Here is a 24,217-nt window from a genome sequence, read left to right on the forward strand (position 1 = left end):
TGGCAAGATTTCTCCTGGAATGCCCTAGGATTTTTTTTTATTTATTTATTTTCATGGTATTTCAGAATAGCTTGTCTCTGTAAGCCACTTCAGGAATGTCGTAGTAATTAATCGCTACCTTCTCCATGAGCAGGAAAAAAAAAAAAAAAAATGACAGGAACTCTCTCCAGAGAAAGTTTCCATCTCTGAAGACCAGAAAAAAAAAAAATGATTCCTGCCTTTTTGCAAGCAAGATCAGAAGGAGAAAAGTGATGAATTTTAATACACTCTTCTGCATATGCTATTAAGCCCAGGCAAGAAGATGGCAGCAGTGCCTGACGCCTTTCTCAACAACCTCCATGGCACATCGGGCACTGCCAACCACTAGAACAGGCTGTTGCTAATTGATAACATTCACTTTGGTGGGAGAGAAGCAGACAGACAAAGACAGAAGCGAAATTTGGGGATGTCCTTGATGGTCCCCCCTTGCTCACAGTGCAAACACCGCAGGGTTAGGGCAGTGATAAGCAGCGCCAGAGCAGGTTGGGTTTGGGGTTGGTTCCTGAGCATCCTTGCTGCTACCCCAAGGGGAACCCCACAACTCTGGGGTTGGGCCCCCTGCAACTCTTGGGGTGACACAACAGCACTCCCCATCTCCATCCCTCCCTCTAATGGGGGGATTCACATCAATCACATTGAAAGAGGAAAGTGAAATTGGTGCAGTTCATATTAGCGGGCTGCCTATTAAACAGAGGAAAGCCTTCTTCACAGAAACCTACACAGACACACACATCTGCAATTATCTTTTTAAATTCTAAATCAAAGCAAATTAGCAGCCTAGCGCCAAGCAGCAAACATGATTTGATTAGGCATTTCATACCCAGGATACAAGAGGGTTTTTTTGAAGACCTCAATTACAGCTGTGAATCGTGCTTTCTCTGTGCTGTGAAGAGCTCACAGCCCAACACTGGCAGCTCCGCACACAAGATCTCATTCCCAAATTCTTTTGTCCAATTCTTTTGATGACCAGATACCATGAACACAAGGGTCAGGGGCTCAGCAGTGCTTGGATCCTCACCTAAAGCACCAGCCCTTTATGCCACAGGAATTACACAAACTTCTTTAGTTCTTTAGTTAAATGTATGTTTCTAATCCTGCGGCTGATGAGAAAAGCTTGAAAATTTGCTTATTAAAGTTTTTATAAAAAGCCCTTTCAGATGGCCAATTAATATTTTAGATGTTGTAAATCATCCCAAGTCCTTTGGGGCAGCAATACCGAGTGTCGGTGTTCACACCACACAACTGAACCGCGTTGTTTCGGCCAGTCCCTGCACACACAACCCCTTTGCACCATTTTTTTTTTGGTTCCCAGGAGCTTCACCAGGACTATGTCCATCACTAAGGGCATGGCTGCGTGCCCAAGAGCTGCAGCACAGGGTCCCAAAACAGCTGAGGCTGGGAGGAGGGCATCACCCCCCCCACAGAAGCAGGGACACCAAGAGCCCATGCCCAGCTCCTCCAGGTGGCTGGTGAGGAACAGCACCAGAGACAAGGATGTATCTTTGGGACACTCAGCATCCGAATTAAACCGGCAGCTCATTAAATGTACAGCACTCTATCAATATTTAATGCTTGCTAGCTTTAGATACGGATAGCTTGTTAGAAATAAATACGGATAAATGTGTTCTTACAGGAGGGACATAGTGCCTGACAAACATCAGACACCTAAAGCTGTTGGGACAGGGGATATGTAAACACCAAATCTTGGTGAATGAGCCTGTTTGCAGCACCAGCTTTCGATTCCCTCTGAGCACGGAGCAGGAGGCGAGCACCAGGAACACGGCGTCCTGCCAGGCTGCAGAGCCCAACAGCACCAACAAACCAAACAAAGCCGCGTGAGCAGGCTCTGTACAGCCAACTGAGGCTGTCCTAAAGAAAAACCCTCCTCTATCCAATGCTGCCTTTAAAGTTGAGGGTTGTGGCTCTGCAGGAGCACTGAGACACACAGAAAGAGCAGAGCTCCTTCCCTGAATCCCTGGGAGCATCCCTGCCCTTGCATCCCTGCCCTGCATGGCCACGGAGCACAAATGGTGCTCTCCTTCCTGTGATGAGGCCCAGGACCCTAAAATTGCAGCCGCTGTCACTGAGAAAGCAACAAGCCAGTGTGTGCAACCTACTCCGTGATGCTCCCGTGCCTCTTCCTGCTGCCACCTCCTGCTTCTGCAAGGGCCTGGCAGCAGCTGTTTGTGTAGGAGGAACAGCACAAGGAGGAGCTGCAAGCAGTAATTGCCGCAAAACCCCTCGGCACGTCTGTTACCTGGTAATTTGTCACTCAGAGAGGCTGACATGGAGGGTGCAGGGTTTAAATTTGGTTTGGTTTAAATTCGGTGCTAATTGCACCAAAGGCCAGCACGACTTCCTCGTACCTTTTGTCAGCCTTGAGCTGCTCTTCCGCAGGGACTGAGGTTACCTGGGCTTTCTTCACTGGGTTCAGCAGCTAAAGGGCAAATCCCGGGGAAAGCAAATCAGTCTTAGCTGCAACTGACGTATTCAATTATTTTTTAATGACACAAAGGAGTGTATTAATTCATTAAACACCCAGAGAGCCATATTCAGCATGAAATAAAGTAAAACAAACCATCTGCAGAGAGAGGCAAAGCAAAGCAGCGCTGAGTGCAGCCACTCCTGAAATCTCTGGTTTATTGCTTCCAAATCTGATAGCAGCCCAGCCTGGGAGCCATGGGTTTGTACAGAGAAACACAAAACCGTGCAAGTTGGGTTTTGGTAAGGGTCATTTTGGGGGACGAAAGGCAATGAAATCCTTTGGATGCAGAAAAAGTCTGGTTTCTGCCTTTGCAGGTATAAAATGGTGTGCTCCTGCTTTGTTTCCTCAGGTAGTTTCATCCCAAATACTTCATTAGTTGGTAGGTTAATCATTCATTTTGCCTTTCTACTCAAAAAGCCCCATCTAAACTGAAAGTTTCTTGCAAAATGCTTCAGTGTAAATGGAACAATTTACTAATTTTCAGCTCCCAGGGGCTCATAACCTCACAAAGCCCTCACCTTCCTTCACTGCCCAGAGGCACAAGCATGAGGTTTCTGCTCTTACCCAGCATCATCCCTGCTGCATGGTTTGCTCTCTTGCCGTTGTGTGCCTGATGCTCTGGGTATTCAAACAGCCCAGGAAGGTGAGCAGGCTTGTTGGGAGGAATGATGTCTTTCACTAAACCAGCTGTTGCCACTAGATAAAAGAGGAGCTTTCAATCACCAAGACCTTCCTCCAGATATACGTGTGTCCCTTAGCTTGGCCACCACCCATCTCAGCTACCCCAAGAAGATCCTTGCTCTGCTACCAAAGCTTCCCCTTGCACTTCTGGGTCGTCACAGCTCTAATGGGGCTTCCAAGGGTTGTTATATCGGCGTTTCACCACAAATCGAAAGGAATGGCTATTTGCAAAACCAAACAGAGCTTGCATTTCATGGGTCTACATTTTGGGTATTTTTCCACCTTAGAGCAAAACCAACCAGAGCAGTTAACAACAGTTACGCTGCTTTCTTCTACTTATCTTCTGCCTCCAAGATTGAGAGAGATACTTTTTTTAATAACAGGACTTTATTATATTGTCTGTTGCAGGGAAGTGGAGATGGAGTTTGCAATAAAATCCTCTTGGCACAGCAGGCCAGGAAATGAAGCCGCATCGGTCTCTGCTGACCGCGACAGAGGAGCCGTGAACAAGAGGCACAGGGGGACATTCATGGCAAGGTGTTTCTCCAGCCTGCACATACACACCAGAGGGCTTGCTCGGGGCCAAACCACTTAATTTCCTTCCCAAAACCATGCTGTGCCCCTACGCTCATGTGAGGTGAGGAGGAAGAGTGCAGGCAGAAATGAGAGCTGCTCTTCGTGCTGCAAGCAGCATCCCACAGGTATTAGGGACTGATCAGAGGCAGCGGAACAAATACATTACTTTTTTTTGAAAGTACAATTTATTTAATTATTATTATTTTTTTGCTTCAAATGGCATTTACCTCTCAAGCAGAACACAGATGGTTCTGAGTAGGTTTGAAGTGCTCACATGTTTCTTCAGAGAAGAAGCTAACTGCCCGCACCTGCTCTCCTGGCTGGCATCACTCTGAGCACCTCGTCCTTCTGCTCCAGGCTGGAAGGCTGCTGGCTTTACTGAGCTGAAATGCATAGCTTTGCTGACAGAGCCATTTCTCTCTGTCTTCCTCTCAAAGTCTCAAAGTCTTCTCTCTCAAAGCCTCTTTGCATGGAAGACAAGGATCGTAGGTCATAGCCATAAAGCTCTGTTTTATCTCCATCCTCTTTGATGGAGCTGCTTCATTCAAAAGTGCCGTATTTGACATGCTTATAAAATTTGGCCTTTTCAGCTTAAAAGGTAGCTCACTATGAGGAGAAGTCCTAGGCAGACACATCCAAAGTTGTGTCTGATCTGGGGTGTCCCCAGATCACCGTGCTTTCTCCCAGGTAGACACAGCTGGGCATCCTTCTGACAAAACGCTGCTTGAGGATCAACAAAATTTACCATGCTGATAAGGGTGGGAGTATTTTTCCAAGCTTCACTCACTCCCCACAACTGTCTTGCTATGTACTCTGTTGGCTAAAATTCCCTTGGCAGAGCTCCGAACATCTCCTGAGGGCTCAGACAGCCTCTCTCCACTTGGCTTCCTCCAGGGAGAGTGCCTCTATCCCGCTGAGGAGCTCCTCAAGCGTGCCCTTCCCTTGAGATGAGCCTGCTGCATTTCAGAGAAAACTTTTTCCCAAAATCCTGGCTAGGCAGTCAGGTAACGCTGTTGGCATCATGTTGGGGAGAGCCTCGCTTGGTCTTACAGCCCCGCAGGTAGAGACAAACACCTGCAATGTCCTTATTAACATTGTTATATTCAGTACCACTATTCCATAGCAATTTTAAGAAAACACACTTAAAATTAAACTCTTGAGTAGTTTGTACACATTAGTGCTGTGTACAGTGAGCCTCATCTTTTCGTGTGCTCTCTGTTTCTTCTGTAGCCATGCCTCAGCTCTGCTGCTTGGCTACTTCTTTCCTTTCCTCTTCCTGCAGGCACCACAGAAAGGCAGAAGAAAGGAGAAAGGGAATGAGTTTTGACTGACTGTCAAGATGTGAACTTTGAATTTAGCTAACCTGTACTTCATCCTCTGCCTCACTGCTCCCAGGGCTAACTTCTCTCTGAACCTCAATTCCCCTCCATAAAAAGGGTAACTCCTACACGTATCAGCCCAGCCTCCTGTTAAGTCAACGTGCTTTTCGAACATAAAATATATAAGCATCAACAGAGCTGTCTTCTTGTCTTCTTGCCCCGAGGAGGGATAAACCAACTAAACTGTGCTTAGAAAACGTCTGATGAATTTTTTAACAGTGCAGCTGCATAAAGAGCAAACTTCCACAACCTTCCCAAGCACATCCGCCGCGGTGCTCGTCTGCTCCCCTCGACTGTTTTACACGTCTTGAGCTGTGCAGTTAATTTTTATTCAGGAGTAGCTCAGCCTGAGTTGAAACCAGTAGGAGATGTGAAGGGCAGCATGAAAGGCTTCTGTAAAAGCATCAGTGGTAAAAAGGGAAAGGAGAAAGAAGAAAGTCTGCTGTTTGATGCGGCAAGGTGTTGAAAATACATGAAAAAGACTGAGGTGCCCAGTACCTTTTTACTCATTTCACAGATTATGAGTTCACCTGAGACCTCCTGGGCTCTTGGGACTACCAGCAGAGTGTTTGGGGACACTGCACTACCCACAGAAGAAGCCAACTTAAGCTAATTGGTCCTACATACATTTATAGGACACATCCAAAGGTGTCAGCTGCTGTCTCTGTAAGGCCCCTTTTGATGATCTTTGACAGGTCACAGTGATTGGGGTAGCATGTGGTAGACTTCTACAGTGGGGTTACAGCAGTGGTGGATAGGGGAAGAGCAACCAACATCATCTACCTGAGGTTGTGCAAAGCATTTGACACCGTCCCCTATGACATCCTCATCTCTAAATGGGAGTGACGTGGATGTGATGGATGGAGCACGGGATGGGTAAGGAACTGGCTGATGACACCAAGTTGCGTGGTGTGGTCAACATACTGGAGGGAAGAGACGGATGCAAAGGGACCTGGACAGGCCTGAGGTGGGCCTGGGCAAACTTCATGAGGTTCAACAAGGCCAAGTGTAAGGTCCTGCACCTGGGCTGGGGCAATCCCAAACCCAAATCCAGGCTGGGCAGGGAATGGATTGGGAGCAGCCCTGCGGAGAAGGACCTGGGGGTGCTGGTGGATGAGAAGCTCGACATGAGCCTGCAATGTGTGCCTGCAGCCCAGAAAGCCAACCGTGTCCTCGAGTCTGACCTCGGACCTGGAGCCTGAGCTCAGCTCTGGGGCCCCCAACAGAAGGACAGGGAGCTGTTGGGGTGAGTCCAGAGGAGGCCACGAGGATGCTCAGAGGCTGGAGCACCTCTGCTGTGGAGCCAGGCTGAGGGAGTTGGGGTTGTTCAGCCTGGAGAGGAGAAGGCTCCGGGGAGACCTCCCAGTGGCCTGACAGGGCCTAAAGGGGGCTGCAGGAGAGCTGGGGAGGGACTCTTGGGCAGGGGGAGTGGTGATAGGACAAGGAAGAATGGCTTTAAACTAAAAAAGGTGAGATTTAGATTAGATGTTATTAGATGTTAGGGTGGTGAGGCCCTGTCCCAGGCTGCCCAGAGGAGCTGTGGCTGCCCCATCCCTGGCAGTGCCCAAGGCCAGGCTGGATGGGGCTGGGGGCAGCCTGGGCTGCTGGGAGGGGTCTGCTCAGCCTTGAAGAACAGACTGGCTTACTGCTGTCCACAACTACAGGGTGGAAAGAAGACAGACTCTTCAAAATGCACAGGCACGGAATGAGAGGGACTCATGGAACACTGGACAGACGGATTAGGTATGAGGATGGTTTTATATATTACCTTGGCGGTAGCAAAAGACAGAAATTGGATGCCCACAGAGGTTGTGGAATCTCCATCCTTTGAGATACTGAAACATTGACCGGACCTCCACAGGTCTCTCCCAGCCTGACCTCTACAGTTCTGTTCCACAATTCCACCTCATGACAGATGGCAAGGAAAGCTGCAGGATGGTGAGTGGAGACCAAGTCTTCCTAACGTCCATCTAAACTGGGGGAATGTCTCTGCTATCAAAACCATATTTCACACCTATTTAATTTTAAATAACTGATATATCAACACAGGTTTTCTACAAAAAACAAAAAAGTACTGAAAAAAAAAAAGCTTATGTTGTAGACCTAATGTTTCTGTAAGCAATGTTTCTGCAAGGTTTTTGTTGACATTTTTTGTTTGTTCTTGCTTTTTTTGTTTGTTTGTTTTTTCCTCTAAGATGTAAAGGAGGCAGGAGCAACAAGGACACTTGAGCATTATAATCTTCCACTAAAGGAAAAGCGAGTTCATAACAGCAACCTAGTATCAGAACACTTCATCAAACCCTTCCTCTACCAACTAATCACAGGCACAGTAACATCTGTGCAAGCCAGTTGGCTCTGGACAGCTCCTGTGGTTCTTGAAAGACTTTTTCTTGGCAGGTTCTGTTTTTTACTCTAATTGAAAGGTTAATCAAATCAGTCATACTTGTATGTTGGCTAAATAAACACACTGTCTCCACTGATGATGAAACAGATGCGTTACCACTTATGTTTCCCACAGGGTTCATTTGTTCCATGATTGCATTTGCTTTTCTCCAAGCTTCTCTATGTAATATCTGACAGCATTTTGGATAGTTCTCATAAAAAGGAAATTTACCTTTCAGATGCTATTGCATTCACACATCTCTTAACTGTAGTAGGCTTTGGCAAAGGTGCTATGTATCCTCCACACTCCTTGATTGTGGAAAACGTGCAAGTTAATCCCAAAAAAGGTGAGAACCATTACTGAGAGGTAAGTGCCTAATTGAGTCTAGCAGCTTATGTTGCCCAGGCAGAAACTTCTAACATGTTCAAATCTGGTTTCCCTCTGCCTTTCTTCCCCTCAGTGAAATGTTTCATTCTGCCAAGAGCTGTCTTAGCAGGTCTTGTTAGCTTCTAGAAACCAGTGGTGCAAAGTTGTATGCCTTGTGATCAATCCCACTCACAGTTAAACATCCCTGCCAATTCATTGTATGCATCGTATTCAACTCTTTCTCAAACCAGCATTTACATTGGATATGGCAATCCATTGTTTGCAAGATACACAGGAAATATGCTGAATGCTTGACAAGTAAAAAGTGTTTATTCAAGGTAAGAAGTTTTGTGTATCACAACATTTCCAAAGTTCAAAAGCTACAACAGCTGATACCTGTTTTAAAGGAAAAGGCACCAAAAACTTTCTGCACGCTGGTAATCAGTATAATGAAAAAAGTCTCAAGCCATACAGAGATTAACACAGATTTACGTTAATTCAGTGTTACACATTCTGAAATGTATTTGAAGACAAGAAAGTATACCTTTTTCTCCAATAAAATATAGTGTGTATGCACTGCATTGTTGAATTTTTTTTAGGGTACAGTTCATCTCACCTATTTTTAATATTCTTTAAAAGGTGTGGATAACCAAGCTAACTTGCTAAACTGTTAAGAGAAGTGATCTCTGCAGAGGTCTTTAATTAAATTGGGTTTTAGAGGTATGCTCCCCCTCAACTGACAGTAAAGAGAGGGCATAATAGCCAGATCTATGTGTCTGAATGTTTTAAGTTATATACACAGCTCATCAGCTAATAGAACTCCCACTGCATTCCATCTTTCCTTTTTTTTTTTTTTTTTTTTTTAAAAAGAAGTGTAAAAAAAAAAATCAGCTTCCATCCTCAGGTCTCCACATTTGAGACTTTTCTTAATCTCATAATGAAAAGGAAACAGTTATGGATAGCTGAACATCACACTGAGGAAAACACATAGCTCTGCAGTTACAAATAAATGGCATTTGGGAAGAAGTACTGTTTCCTCCCACCCTGCACTATACCTTTTTAACCTCCGACGCATCTAAAAACATCTTAAGCCAAAGTATGAAAATCTCATTTACTACATTTTGTCACCTTACCAAAGGTCACAGGGATTGAAATTGCTGTTATTATGTAGCCCCTTACTGCTTACAATAGAAATGACGAATACAGGAGTAAATGAGGATAGCTGAGGAAGCCAGAGCCAGCGCTAACAGGCAACAGGCACAGTACTGACCTCTGCGGGACTTCACTCATCTTGAAATTTACACTCACTGTGTTCCTACAGCTTGAATCTGTCATTTGCTTAAGCACCTTGTTGAACTGAGGCATGGAGAAAAAAGGCAACAGAAACAGTGGTCAAATATCAGGTGGATTTACATTTTAAGCCATAACACAAATGAGATTTGAAATTAATAACTTCTCTGTAGAAAGCTTTGCATAAGCTAAAAATAGCTCCTTATCTCAGTTTAATGCGACTGTTTGAAAAATCTTCCCTGCAAAATAGTTCTGCATAGAAATACAAAATGCTAGAAAAAAGTGTGATAAGCTGTTGTTTAAAGTAATTTTTATCCTTCATTTTGAATTGTTCTTTGAATGGTTCACGAGGTGATATGATACACTTGATACTATGCAGACAAGTGAATATCTGCACACACGCACTAGAGTTTAATGGCTTGCTGATCAAAGAAGAAATGTTTTTAGTGTGACTTTTCATCTACTAGAATCTAAACTGGTAGAAACGTAAGGTCAGATTATGAGAACTGTGTGTGTATTATGAAAAACAACTGAATATAGATGGGGGAAACTGATTTTTTAATATTTATTTAGTAAAACTCACTATACAAACAAAACTTATCACAACAGCATAATATGTGAGGTTATAGTTTCTCCTGCCTTCAAGCTATTCCTTTGTTTCAGTAAAAACACACTTACACACTTACAACAACTTCCCTTATAAAGCATTGGGATTTTTATATATTAAAACATACCTGGTAAAATAAGCTTAAAATAATTTTACATTGCTTGGAAAAAGATTTGAGTAATTTACTCTTACCAGAGTGCCATTGTTGCACATTATTCAAAAAGAATGAACCACCACTAAAATATAGAGTAAAACATTTAAAAGTACATTTATTTAAAATGTGGGCAAAATATCAATATAAAAGAAAATAGAGTATAAGAAATAAAAATAAAGTACAAAACATTTTCATCTTCAACATCCATAATTTAATAGACAGCAAGCCCTTTTATTTTTACATCCAAATTACACTTTTGGCTGAAGTACCATCATTTATGCTAAAATGTTTAAAAACTGGCTAATCATGATACCTAAAGTGGGCTCTTTTAAAAGGGTAGTATCATACAAAACATAGTAAATTATGTTTCCTCATAATAAAATTACACATCCTAAAAAAGATGCAGTTGATTTTTGCTTTCCTGCTTTAAACTGCTCTTCATCCTTAGGTAAACAGCTGGAAAACAGCATCCACAGGAAGTTTTAGTTACTTTGTACAATGGCTGAACAGCTAGATTTAATGCTCCAAGGACTCCGAAGCAGTAAGGCATTTTACTATCCATCAAGTAAATTTATATGTATGCTTGTTAAGGAAGAACAACATTAAGAAACTTTTATAAAACACACCCATAAAGACATAGAACCCTTACCGGTCCTACACTGCATTTATCAACCAGTTAAAAGCTGTTTTTGTCATATGCAAATCACATGTGACATTTTCCTTCATGACAGTTTTTTTCCCCCCATTGCTTAATATTCTTCTCCCGGTACTTTCTGGTGACCCTGAATCCCACCTCCACTGAACTATTATTTATTTTTCAAATCAAAAAGTAATTCTGCCTTGAAATTAAACTAGGTTTCTGGGTTTCAGCTACTTTCTTATCAAGTAAACATTATACATACCAAAAAACAGTAAGTAGTTAGCTCCTAATTCAGGAAACCTTGCAGTAAATCACACTTCCTTAGGCAGCTGATAGCCTTTACAAAAAAAAGGATATGATTCATAATCCAGTGTTTGAGTAAGTACTCCGGTCAGGACAAACTCGGCATTGTGGACATCTGGAAATATTGAAAACATACATAGTTTACACCATACAAAGACATTCTTCCTTCTGCAGATGCATTAAGAGGTGCCATTCAATACCTTTCTGCTCTTCATGCAAGACATAAGGAAATATGGTCCTAGCACTACCACTGCCCTGCTGTTAGCCATCCCACACTTCATGCCACATATCAGGCTTCCCAGTGTACCCTTTTGTTAGTGAACACAGTATGTTTGTGGACTCTACAATGAAGTAAAAGCAATTGAAGTGGAAAAAAAAAATAAAATAAAAAAACACATCTTTAACTAAGCTGACGAATAACGAGAATTAATCTTGCATCATCCAGTGCCAAAACCCCAAGCTCAAGCCCACCACCAGAGATTTGTGCTGACCTGGCTAGAAAATACCCCTATTACAAACACCTAGGAAAATGCTGCCTCAGATTTCTCCATGCAGGATCAACCACATACCCCTCTACTAGTACCTGGAAACGTTCAACAGGCATCTGAACTTGTAAAATAATAGAAAAATAATCAATACTGTTCAAATGACATCAATTCCTTATACATACCTATGCCTCTAGCAAAATACTCTCGACATAAGTGAAGGTCATTTTCACAGGAAATCAAGATTATCTCTGGCAAACTCTAAATGAAAGAAAGTAATTGTAAGCTCAGAGTAATATAGCAAGATATTACCAGTAAGTTTCAGAAAGCAACACTGTACGTACTTTATTCTGCTTATGCTCCATGAGTTTTCGAAAAGAAGGCTGTTTAGATAACACTTTTCCTCCTGCACATTCCACAATAGCTTTCATGGTGGAAAGACTGGGACAAATACCAGGTGTAATGTAGAAGAATTTTCCCTAAAAAGAGAAACAAAATAATAAGAAAGCCTTATTTTCTTAACTGATTTCAGTAGTACATTTAATTTTTGCATGACTCATGCAATCATGGAAACAATTTATAGTGGCCTATAGCAAGAAGTCCAACAGTTGATGAGCTGTCTGTAATTACCACTGATCTGCTTTCCCTGGAGGGATAAATCTGCAGTTTTGATAAATTTGACTAATTTGGGTATGCCTATTTCATAACCCTTAAAATAACAACCACGAAACCATCAAATGACCACTGGTTAAACTACAATTAAAATATATATATACACATATATATTAACTGCAACTTGGCAAGACATGCAAGAACAATAATGCTTCTTCAAGTACAGGGATGCCTAGAGGGCTGCAAAAAAAGCTTTTAGTTCTTTTAATTAAAGCTTTCATTTTTAAAATTAACATCATAATACATTAATTACATACATTACCTCGTGACTAAAAAGAATGCTACTTGATTGAGACTGATATAGGTGAACAGATCACAAAGTAGATTATCTCTGTGTTTAGCAGCTAGGTATAAAAAAGTTCTTGCTAAACTGCAAGACTTGCTAGACTGTAAAACTGAGTGAAATGTAACACTTAGATTTAATAAAACACAAAGATGCCTATTCATTACAGGCTGTGAAAATACATTTTTAGGTGGTTTGCCTCAAGAAAGACTCCAATTCAATTAGGCTGACGAATCTCTAGCAACTTATATTTTCACATACCTCTCCGCAGAGTGGCGTAAATTCAGTCGGAGGCATGAAAACCACCATGCATAATCCTAGCAAACTGTCTGGTGCTAAGTGTATTATTCAAGGAAAATCAGAGTTAAACTTCCTGAGGTTGAAATGCACACTCTCAGCTCCCATTTTTTGAGGCAAGTGCTTTAAACACCAGGAAATTCAGGGGGAAAAAAAAAAGTGCTCTCTGTAATTGGCATTTTGTAAAAGAACAAATACTGGTTTTATACACTGAGCACATTTTATTCCCATGTACAGGATCCAGTCACTCAGACGCATCCCAAAAATGCTTATGTAGGAAATCTGCATTAAGACAAAACCAAAATTTCTAATAAATAGTATGTGTTATATGCTAGACTGTTTTATTGTCCTGAGCTACAAAAGCTGCTGCTGTCCCAGTGCTGAAAAAAGTAGGTTGAAAAGCTTCAAGCATTTAAATGCCTTTCTTAAACTGTGTACCTTGAACAGGGGAGCCACTTGTGCTCTCTTTAGGGACTCTTCTAAACTAAAGCAGAAAAGCACCTCAGCTTCAGCATCCCGCAGCACGAAGTTCTGCTCGTCTGAAAAAGACAAGAAATGTTAAGACAAGAAAGACAAAAACAGCAGCATAATACAGCAGCTAATCTGATTAGAAGACACTGGTGGCAGATTGAGTCTAAATGGTGAACACAGGTTTTACATAATGATAGTACCCCTTCTGTTAGGCTCCTTGTGAGGATGACCCACCATTACTTGGAGAATAAAGTTGTGTTTTACAATTGCATATCCAGCAACAGCCACTGTCCCATAAAGTCTGCTTTTTTAACTTACTGGTGCAACTTACCCAGAAACTGTCACCAAGACCCCATGCAGCATTAACAGAGCAAACTTTCAACCTATTTCCCTTTTTCCTGTTACTCAGCTGACTTTACTTTTAATTCGGGATGGGATTTTGGCCTTAGCTTTGCTGTTTCACAAAAAGGCAGGTTAAAAATCTTTCCAAATTAGATTTAGCTCAAAGCATCTAAGTTTAAGGAGAAAAAAAAATATTGTACGGAGAACTCGTCTTCCCAAACACAATTTTGACAACTTACAAGAGATGGTATTTGTACTTTTCTATAAAAATAGATTATCAATGGGACGATTTTTCCAAACAATTGCTGTGTTTTCCGTCGTTGCACCATGTATAAAAGTGAAGGCAGCCTATTAACTACAAATCTACTAAATTTCAGTAGACAAGTGAAGTATTTCAAGTACTAGATCAAAACAGTCGTTCTTATAAATCCCCAGGCTTTATTTATCTGCTAATAGCTTTCAAATGGATTGATTTTTCAGTTCACTGATGCTGAACCAAGCACGTTGCCGTCTCCAGATTAATAAAAATGTTTGCTAATTTATTGGTTAATTATCCACTGATTTAAATCTTTGTGATGGTTAGGCAGCAATTTAGTTTGCTCCTTTCAAACAAATTACATAAAAAGCATAAAACAATCATAAAACAAGTAATCAGCCTTTAAAAAGATTTTCTTCAGACCCAGCTTCCTTGTCAAATCAACCTAAACCATCTCTTTTGTTATTTTCAGCTGTCAACAGAGAAGTGCAAAAATAAAGTTGATATATTCCAACACAGTTGCAGAACTAAATTAATTTGTTTTATTATTTAAATGAATTCTTGTATGCATTTCCAACAGTGGCTTAGTTCTTTACAATTTGTATTTTAGAAGAATTACTGAAAGCAAAAACATTTGGGGCTTAAAAAGTAATCACAGATAAGATCTATAAATGGCTACATCAGAGAGACAGACTGCTTAACAACATCCAACTATTTATTAACCACTCTAAAGCAGTATCTTTTTTTTTTTATTATTATTATTTTTTTTTTTTTTTTTACTTTCCTTAATGGAAAGAAACTGGATTAAATCAAATGAAAATTATGTGCAACATAATGTTATAGAGGAACAAGAACTTAGTGAAAATGTATACATCATTTCTTCTTGTAACAGCTTTATTTAACCATGCCAACATAGCCTTCTACCACAAATGAAATACAAACTATCTGCTAGAGTAATTGTCTAAACTTTATACTTAATTCTCCATGGGTTATGAACTATAGAGGTCAGACTTGCTGCAGACTTTAAAATCTGTGTTTTGTAAAACTGAACTCTTTAGAAAACTGGCAAGAGACATGAAAATTGAAGTCAAAGCAATACTTAGGCTATATTCACACACCTAAATCAACCAGCCTTAAGTTTATTGTAGGTACCAGTTCAACTTACCAACAAACTTCTGGCATTTGAAGCACTCTTCTAACCACTCCGGAGTGACTATGTGCTTGACTACAGAAATTGCTGTCAGGAACTTGACAGTGCGGGTCACTTTACTGGCAACGAGGTGGGTGCATTTCTGGGCTGATTCTGCTACTTCGCCTCCCAGGATATACAGTTTCTGAAAGTTATGCAAAATACAGATCAGAATGAAACAGTCCTTTATAAATTGTAAGAAAAAAAAAAAAAAAGTGGAATGATAACAGTTTAAAATTAAGCTCCTAATGAAACAGCAAACATAGGAGAGTTTCATATTACAGTAATTCCTTTATTAAAACTGATTAAAGGGCAGAATTTACTGCCATGGAAAACCCAGGTATTTCCAGACACACCTCATCTGGCTAGAGTGAGAGCTACATTCTGAGTCTGCAGCTTTATTTTATTTAAATAATAAAATAACCTTAAGATACAAATATATATTTATTTTTTTTGAACTGAAACATGCTATCAAGCCTGAATAGGCAGAAAATTTAATAATTTTGTTCTTTTCCTCTATGGAAGGTATAATATACACTGTAGCTACAGTAAACTTGATTTTGCTACTCTTTTTTTCACAATAATATTTTTTCTTTGAAGAACATATATTCTTTAAATACATTAGATCTCTATGCATTGTTACCTATGCATTTTAGATGGTGTTAACTATCATTTTTTCCTAGGTTTAAACTACCCTACCCAAACTGTCTCATCACAGTTGGCAGCTTGTCAACTAAGATATAAATCATTATCTGACAGGATTAATAACACAATTGATCAACTGGTAAGGCATATCAAATTATAGAAGGAATTAGAGTGCTTCCTCTGACAAAAAAATTTAGCAATGAAAACATCCAAAAGTACTTGGACAGCTTTACTATTTACGCGCTACATATTACTGATTTTTATAAATATTTTGTTTGAATAAATTAAAAATCAGAAAGAACTATTTTAAAGCATAAATATTTAACACACTGTGGTGTTTTTAGTACAGCAATCATCTGGAGTCACCAAAACAAGAGGCCTACTGCATGTATTAGAAGCCCAGGAAGATCTCTGGCTTCCCTCTGTACGCCACTGCTGTGGGAACAACAAAGTAGTAGGATACACAGGGACAACGTTTTCAATTCTTTCTTACTGTGCTGACTAAGTGCTGGTTTGCATCAAGGTGATACAGAAAAGCACTATTCCGTGACACTGAACCTCTTCACTCTTTATCTCCTGAAGGGTATGCATAAACACATTGTGAATACTAAACTTGTACACCTACAAAAGGCAAAAGCTGTTATTTTCATCCTTAACACATGTTCACCTCAAACACTGTGTTGCTATGAGCGCAGATCTTGTAAGATTTCTTCTCTAATGCTTAAGGAGCCCTTTGGGTATACAGAAGAGACTACCCCTCCAGCTCAAGCAAATGGGAAGTATCCAGCCCCAGGAAGGTATTCAAACTCTGAAAAATCTTAATGGTATCATCACAGCTAAGTTTGGTCCAAATTCACAAGACTTGAGGCTGAAATTTATTTATGTGCTTGTGAGCCATAGCTGTAACAAAATCAGGTTCTTTGATTCTTTGTATAATAAACCTGGTACCAACGTGACATAATAAGGAGCTGTCACTGGAACTTTACTGAGATATACAGAAAAATAATTTACATTTCAAAATATTAAAAATCAAACTTGAAATGCAAACATTTTAAGGGAAAAAGACTACGGATTCCAACTACTTTAAAAACAACCCTCGGTATAATAAAGAAATTAGGTTATTTGGAGAATGCCTAAGCGATGCATGTTCCTAAGCATAGTAGACCCAAACTAGTCCTCCTTTACTTTCGATTAACTGGAGTAGGCACAAGTGGCAGGATCTTTCATGTCCTACTGAAGTCAGCAGTTAAAAAAAAAAAACAAAAAACAGTAACACTGTGCCACAAACCTCAGCCAATACGTGACAAATAAATGAAAATTTCTTCTTTTTGACCAAATGTTTAGCTCTTATTAAGGTTCAAGGAATGACTGGATTTTTATATCATTAAAAGAATGTTATAAATTATTTAGAGGTAAGTTCTGGGAGAGATTTATTAGGGAACATAACAAAATCTCCCTGGGAACACATTATCTCATGCCTGCCATAAGCTTTGTCATCAACTTCCTTCAAAACATTTGGCATCACAGATAACAACAGATAATAACACTTGAAGCAGCTTGAGTTTTACCCAGCACAACAATCACTACTTTCCTCACGTAAATTTGGACATGAAGTTCACTTATTAAAAAAAAAAAAAAAGTGTAAGGGGCGGGCCTCTTTGCCTTTTAAAACCATCTTATGGAACAAAGAACAGTAGCAGAGAAGCAGGAAGTACACTACAGCAGAACAGTTATCAAATAAAACTCAGTCCACATAAATGACTGATCTCAGCCCCAGTAAGTGTAGGTTTTTATCCATCCTATTAGATACAGGCTAATCAAGTCTTACTTTGTAAGAACTCAATGTCCATGAAAAAATAAAATAAAAAATAAAAAAAAATCCATGTAGTTCACATGAAGTTAAGTGGGAAAAAAAAGTCACCTTGATGTACTGTTGAACTTGCATAGGCTCAAATCCTGTGAAGAGTACCATCGGTGTCAACTCTGGGGTGAGCTTTTTAGTAGGTGGTGGTAGGTCTTCAATCCTACAAGATACATGAAATACAGCAGAATGTGAAGTTTGGGCCTGAAGTCATTTTTTAAAAAGCAGATAAACTCACTCTCTGCAACTTTTAGCAATAAAAATGCTCAGATGAATGAGAATTAGGCAGGATCAGTGTTCCGGATGAAGAACTGTTATGCTGAGAACAGAACATTTTCTCCCAACTCTGTTGTCTCCGTGTTCTCTTACTACTCCATGTTCATTCTTCTATTCCTGCCACTTGAGTAGCTGGCAATATGCAAAAAATCTTGCTAGTTATTGCAATTAGCAGGGTACAGGATCGAACCAGGCTGATGGGCAAATGACTGTTCTGTGGAAAGGTAAATTAAGGACTGTTGGCACTGATTGTTCTTACCGTGCTCTTTTGGAAGATGGCTGAAGACTGGGTTCATTTTGCTTTGGTTTCAAAGGCAACCTCACACCCTGAAATTAGAGCATCTACGTGTTTACATCTGATTTGAGCATAGAACCCTATTTTGACTTTAAAGCAGGACAACTGTGCACCAATGTTCTAAGACTATGCTTTAAAAAATACACAAATGAGAAGGATGTACTGCCAAATGTGTACTGGTGCAGTGACTGCTTACACAGCTGACTCAATAGCAAAGCTGAGCACTAACCAAAGCTTCTCCACAAAGTTATACAACCATTTAATTGAATGCCAAATGTTTTTCCCCTTTTAAATAAAGCTGATTACCATTACTTGAAAAAACAAAAAAATAAATGAGAATGAAAACCCTGTGCATTTGTTAAATACATGAAAGCTACAGTAGTCTTCCAGGAACTTATATATCAACAGAAATATTTTCTATCAACAGAAAATAGCAGCACCTGTATTTTAAAACCTCAAGTTCCCTATTTACAGAAACAGAAGCTCCAGTGGATGCTCGGGTGTTCGCTGCATAGACACTCCTTTTTCCTCTGTACTAGCTCAGTCCCCCATGGGGGTTTGCTCCCCACTCTCAGAAACCTGTAGTCTTATGCTAGACAATCACTAGTAAAAGCAGCTGGGAAGAAAAGCTCAAGCACTTTCTTCTTGACAGATGTTCCAACTACACTATGAAAATGCAAAAAGTAAATTGCATCAACACCATCTGACAGGCAGATGTCCTCACATGAGGACCCCAAACTTTAAATCTCAAGATGGAAAGAACTGTCTGCTGTAGAAGGCAGTGAAGTACCTCATCTGACCCTTTCACATGCCCAGTGTTTTCTGTTACCAAATCACCTTGTTCGTATGTAGGTGTCCCAAAGGAAGCTGGACAATATTAACTTCAGAGGTCTCTTCCGATCTAAATTACAAAATTCTAAATACACATGGAAAATAAATGTTCCTATATAGTAAATATTGAAAGGGACGTACTTAAATTAAGCTTTTTGACCCCTTAGTTCTCTGCGTTTGCTGTGTAAGCAAAAAAAAAACAACAGCCCATCACTGGTCCAACTGGACCACAGTAAAAATGCAGATGCCCAATTTTAAGATGAGCTCAAACACTGAAAGCTCAAGGGCTGGAGGTAACAAATCCAAAAATGAGCTAGTGAAAAAGCTATTTTAAATACTACTAATAATAGTACATACAAAATCTCTTCAAGTATTTGTGGGCCACTAATATAATGCATCCTTCTTCAAGGAAATATGACTCTCACAAAACTTGTTGTTGTTTTGTTTTAAAAAAGCTACCTAAGAGAGTATGACAATTTCACAGGGGTCTATAAAAAGAAGACTGTTTTGAACTTCAGGTTCAAAAATTGTACTAATTAAATTGTACTAATACTTTTATATTGGATCTGAACATTCAATTATGAGAGTTATTAAGCTTCTGTTTTCTGAAGAGTATACAAATGGACTGAGGTGAAGTACAAAGTACTCTCAACCCTTAAGTTGTGTTACCTATTCTATTTAAAATTGTAGCCAAGATTCTAACAAACTTATTTCTGATTTTGAGTGCTTTATACCTTAAAAACATTATATGGCCTGTTTCTTTAAAATCAAAGAGTGATACACAATCCCAAGAAAAGAAACTTGATTTTATATAATATCATGCAGTTTATTAGTTCTGTAAAAGATTATTTCTCAGATTTATAGAACACTAGCCTGAAGCACATGGATGGTTTGTGTGTATCCCCTCTGGCATGTTGTGCACTCCATATAGCACATGTGCTCAACCATTAGAAACACTAAGCAGTAATCTGACAAAAACAGCTGTACAGAACTCAACATACCATTAGAAGTTCTGGTGATACCTTCAGTGGAACTCTCCAAGAATCTAGGAAGTGAAGAATACAACAGAAGTGAAACCACTGCAGAATTACTTACAACAGAACACACATGCTTCTATTGATTAAACAGGTACATATGGAAGTGCTACAGAACACAGGATTTGGGGACTGGAATTCTTACCCAGAAGGTTGAGAACTAGATGTTGACTAGGAGAAAGTGGATCTTGAAGACTGAATACTGTATAGCGGCTGTGCTGTATCTGCCGTAAAGCTTCAAAGTTTCCTAGCAGTATGTCACAGAGCCATTGTGCATTTACACAGGGTATTCTCCACTCTTTGGCTTTCTCATACTTCAAGCCACTGGGTCTTAATATTCAGAGATGAGGAAAAAAAATATTTGATAAAACAGGTAAAATAGCATTTATACTAAGAAACTTTAAATACCAGTATTTCTGTGTTGGTCTAATTGTTGTTAACTGTGATAGAGAAAGAAAATACTCAGAAAAAAACTTTTGCTCTGTATGCTAGCACAAGCAAAGTCAATTCAGGGAAAACTTGCGTCCAAATGGAATCAGATTAGACCTGGATTTAATTCAATTTTCCCTCCCCCAACATTTCAAAAACAATTACTCCTTCCCCACCCCAATAGATTTTACAGATGATGCAGCAGTCAGCATCACTTACAAAATAATCTCAAAGAGTGAAACAAGCAATGACTTCTCTTTTGCCTGTCTTCAGTAGGCCAAATTTAAGACGTAAGTGTGCAGTAATTTAGCTCAATAAACAACATCATAAAGTTTAATGCTATCAAATCGCAAAAATGATTAAACATTCTTAATGAGATGTAACGAGCACTCCACATTGAGAAACACACTAAGTGGCAACAGGCAGCTGAGAACGTGAGCACCGTGGAGATAAACCACTTACTCTTTGCAGATGAGAACTGTGTTGCTGCGGCACAGATAGCCCGTGTACTTAGCACCTGCTAGGTAGGCCATTAGTTTGAGGTCATCTCTGTCACTATCAACAAATCCTGTCACAGAGATTATCTACAGAAAGAAAGACGTAGGTATAACTGAAAGTAGATAGCATTTACTAAGCGCTTCTGTTGAAAACAATTTTCTCTTACAACCTTTTTTTACATTACTATGAAACATAGAGCATCTTAGCTACGGTACACAGGCACTGTAGGATACATAACATGGCTTGTAAGATATATAAACTACAATCAAAGGCTGGCTTGTTTATACATAAAATGACATGTTTCTGGCACTGATTCTTCCCAAGTCAGAACTATTTTCATTCTGCTGGTCAACTTTTCGTTATTTACAAAGTCTTACTATGAAAAAGCTCCCATCTAGTTTTCTTCCCACACATCTTTAACCTGTCTTCTGCTGCTGTTTATATTGTTGCAAATGTTTACACTTACTTCCCCTACTCTCCTTTTAAAAATTTCTAAGTGCTCTGCTTTAACCTGCCATGAAGCTGAATAAACTGTCCCAGCTGATCACAGGTAGCAAAATGGTAATTCTATATCTTCCTTTCTTATCCTCAGTCTCACAAAGTTTTCATTTTCACTGTACTTTCCTTTTATTTAAAAAGCGACAACTGTGATTTTGTTGTTAATAATAAATTATGTTAACCACTGTGTTCACATGCACACTGTTATAGTCTATTTTCACCAACCCTGTTTCTTTTCATGTCTTTAAGAAAAGGCTGATACTAAGGCTGTCATCTGTTATGCCTGCACTCAAGACAAAGATCCAGTGCCAAGACATAGTTTGGCATCTTGATTTATGTTGCATTGTATTTCAGTCAAGAAACGTCTCATTCAGCTTCAAGTTTATTTTTTCACCCCACAGCTTTCCACTTTCCCAGCTCTCCTCATTACATGCCAAAACACAGACTACTGGAACTGTGACCTCCTTTTTTCTGACTAACAGAACAAGGTTCCTTCTCTGCTATTTCATAGAATCATTTCGGTTGGAAAAGACCTCTAAGATCATCTGGTCCAAACTTTGGTAGGTATTGACTGAGAAAAATAAAAAAATACTCAAAAAACCTCTAGATATTGTGTTAGTGTCAAGAAGTATAAAATATTAGATGTACTTTTACGAACTAAAAGGCTTGGATTCCCGTCATATTGTTATGGATAACTCATGTCTTGAGTACTCATTTTTACCTCAGTTTCTTTAAGAGAATAATAACCAAACTCACGTTTTAATATTTAGCTTTCAGAATTCAGCAAGACTTGCAAAGCACTCTGAATCGCCTGGTAGTATGCCCCATACCAACACAGGGCTTTAAGATTAAGAGAAGCTCTTCTTCAGTTGACAAAATAAATATGCATTTTGCTTTGGGTACGTACTTTCCAGCTATGTTTTAATATCGCTCATGTAATGAAACAAACATTCTTTAGAAATAAGTTTTTTCCTTACATGTTGAGAGCATGGCTTTCCTCCTGGTGGAAATGCCACTGGGAAGTGAAGGGCTCGATGAGGTGGTACCATTTTCTTCTTCTTCAAGATTGAGTTCAGCCAATGTGCTGTTATGCACCTCTTCCTTTCTCTTAAAGCCTATGAAGACATGCACAGATTTTTAAAACTGAAACACATCTTTATTTTATTTTAGACTTTCTAAAATACAGAGCTTCTGTTTTAATGACTGTTTGCTCCTCCTCAACATTGTCATGATCCTGTTTCTGACAGCATCTTCCTTAGTGTTCTCTGGGATAAACCTACTACATGAATTATGAAACATGTATTATGAAAGTCTGTTGTACTGTAAACTACAAATGATTTTAAAAGCACATAGTGGAAAAAAAAATATAATCAAAGCATGGAGTATTGCAGAAAAAAAAACCTTACCTTTCCAGTAAGGCAATGAAAGCATGCATGAATACGGTACTGGTTTGCTTACCTGAGCATACATGTTACTGACTTGGCTTTCACAGAGAAGATGTGTGCATCTGCTTGTAAGTGTAGGGTCCACTGTCCCACCATGTGCTTGAATGATCTGGTAAGAGAACCAAATTAAAGCTTGTAATATATATAACAATTATAAAATTACCCTAAGAAACAAACAGTCTGAAATCAACGTCTACTGTTTAGAAGACTGTACCATTTCACTGAAGAGTTACCCCCCCCAAAAAAAAGGTTTGTTATGTAGCTTAAGAATTTTTGGGGAAAAAAAAAAAAAAAAAAAAGAAAACAAAATTAAGTATGCACCTTAAGTATGAACCACAAAAAGTGTAACTTTTTAAGATGCAAGAAAAAAAAAATAAAATAAAGATGTATAAACAAAAATAACTTTGTTTTTTATTTTTGCAGAATAACTATTAAACAATTTCTCATAAACCATTCAATTCTATCTCAGCAATAAACACAAGTGCTGTTAAAAATGTCAACAGCTTACTTGATTATGCAAAATTGTTGGGAAAATTCAACTATAAAATCCATCAGAAGTTTCTGAAGAACATCAAAGTCCTCTCATTTAGGAAAGGATACAATCAGATTTTTCTGAAAAATAGAAGTTGGCAAAAAATAGAAACACTCTATTCCTTCATCTTATTCACTCAGGTGGATACCTCACAGCCTACTAAACGCCAAAATTCTATGCAAAAAACAGTCTTTTAATACAATTAAGTTAAAGATAGAAAGCAATGCTGTATTACATTTGCTGTACTACTGTTGCCTGATTAAAAGCATAAATAGTTGGGAAACACTTAACGTTACAGCTTTTTTAGTTAATGTTCTGGCTAAAGACCTAATTCAACCTGGCTGCATGTCTGAAGCATTTACTACTTTTTCTAGTCAGCCTTAGTTGAGTAACGTTTCTTTTTTACCCTAGTCATAATATAAACATTAAACAAAATGATACCTAAAGAAAAGTGAACAATACTTCCAATCGTTCCTTTTAGGATTTAGTTACTGTGAGAGTAAGGTTATCATCGTTTTTTGGAAATACAGCAGAATCTTACCCGTTTCCAGGTTGCTAGCAGCTGTTTATCAGACATCTGTTCTGGGTAATCAGCAATTGCAAAGACACAGCCCAGCAGGAAATATTCTTCTGGAACTGGAATAGTTTGGCACATAAAGGAGAAGAAAAATAAAAACTTAAAGCTCTGAAAGTTTCATTTCAAAACATACTCACTACACTCATCTTTGCTATTACCAAATTATAAAGCACATTTAATTTTGAAGCTAGCTTTTTCTTGGAGAAAACAGGATCCAAAATCTCAAAGCTGACAGTGATGTCTAACGGCACAGTTTGGCCCACTATTTGTGGGGAACCTGGGGTCTTTTTCTGTTGTTTGCTTTTGTTTTGCTGGAGGAAGAGCTGGGTAAAGGGGTAGGAGAAAGGGACACCAAAGGAAATCACAGGACACACACTCCTTTACATAGATCATCTAGG

At 39.3% G+C, this 24,217-nt stretch overlaps 1 protein-coding gene across 1 annotated transcript in view; it reads right to left on the minus strand.

Annotated features, from left to right (window-relative positions):
- Positions 1 to 10,138: 10,138 nt before the first annotated feature.
- The window catches only part of PAXIP1 (PAX interacting protein 1), a 32,508-nt gene continuing 18,429 nt past the window's right edge, over positions 10,139 to 24,217 (minus strand). Inside the window, exons 8-21 of the mRNA XM_032183128.1 lie at positions 23,784 to 23,878; positions 22,724 to 22,819; positions 22,243 to 22,380; positions 20,732 to 20,853; positions 19,986 to 20,170; positions 19,808 to 19,851; positions 17,940 to 18,007; positions 17,465 to 17,567; positions 14,875 to 15,043; positions 13,079 to 13,179; positions 11,733 to 11,867; positions 11,574 to 11,649; positions 10,958 to 11,018; positions 10,139 to 10,537 (exon numbers count right to left, since the gene is read on the minus strand). Coding sequence (XP_032039019.1) covers positions 10,522 to 10,537; positions 10,958 to 11,018; positions 11,574 to 11,649; positions 11,733 to 11,867; positions 13,079 to 13,179; positions 14,875 to 15,043; positions 17,465 to 17,567; positions 17,940 to 18,007; positions 19,808 to 19,851; positions 19,986 to 20,170; positions 20,732 to 20,853; positions 22,243 to 22,380; positions 22,724 to 22,819; positions 23,784 to 23,878 — 1,409 coding nt within the window. The 3' untranslated portion in view covers positions 10,139 to 10,521. The remainder of the gene's footprint in view (positions 10,538 to 10,957; positions 11,019 to 11,573; positions 11,650 to 11,732; positions 11,868 to 13,078; positions 13,180 to 14,874; positions 15,044 to 17,464; positions 17,568 to 17,939; positions 18,008 to 19,807; positions 19,852 to 19,985; positions 20,171 to 20,731; positions 20,854 to 22,242; positions 22,381 to 22,723; positions 22,820 to 23,783; positions 23,879 to 24,217) is intronic.

This window comes from Aythya fuligula, chromosome 2 (genome assembly GCF_009819795.1).
Source record: "Aythya fuligula isolate bAytFul2 chromosome 2, bAytFul2.pri, whole genome shotgun sequence".
Classification (NCBI taxonomy): domain Eukaryota; kingdom Metazoa; phylum Chordata; class Aves; order Anseriformes; family Anatidae; genus Aythya; species Aythya fuligula.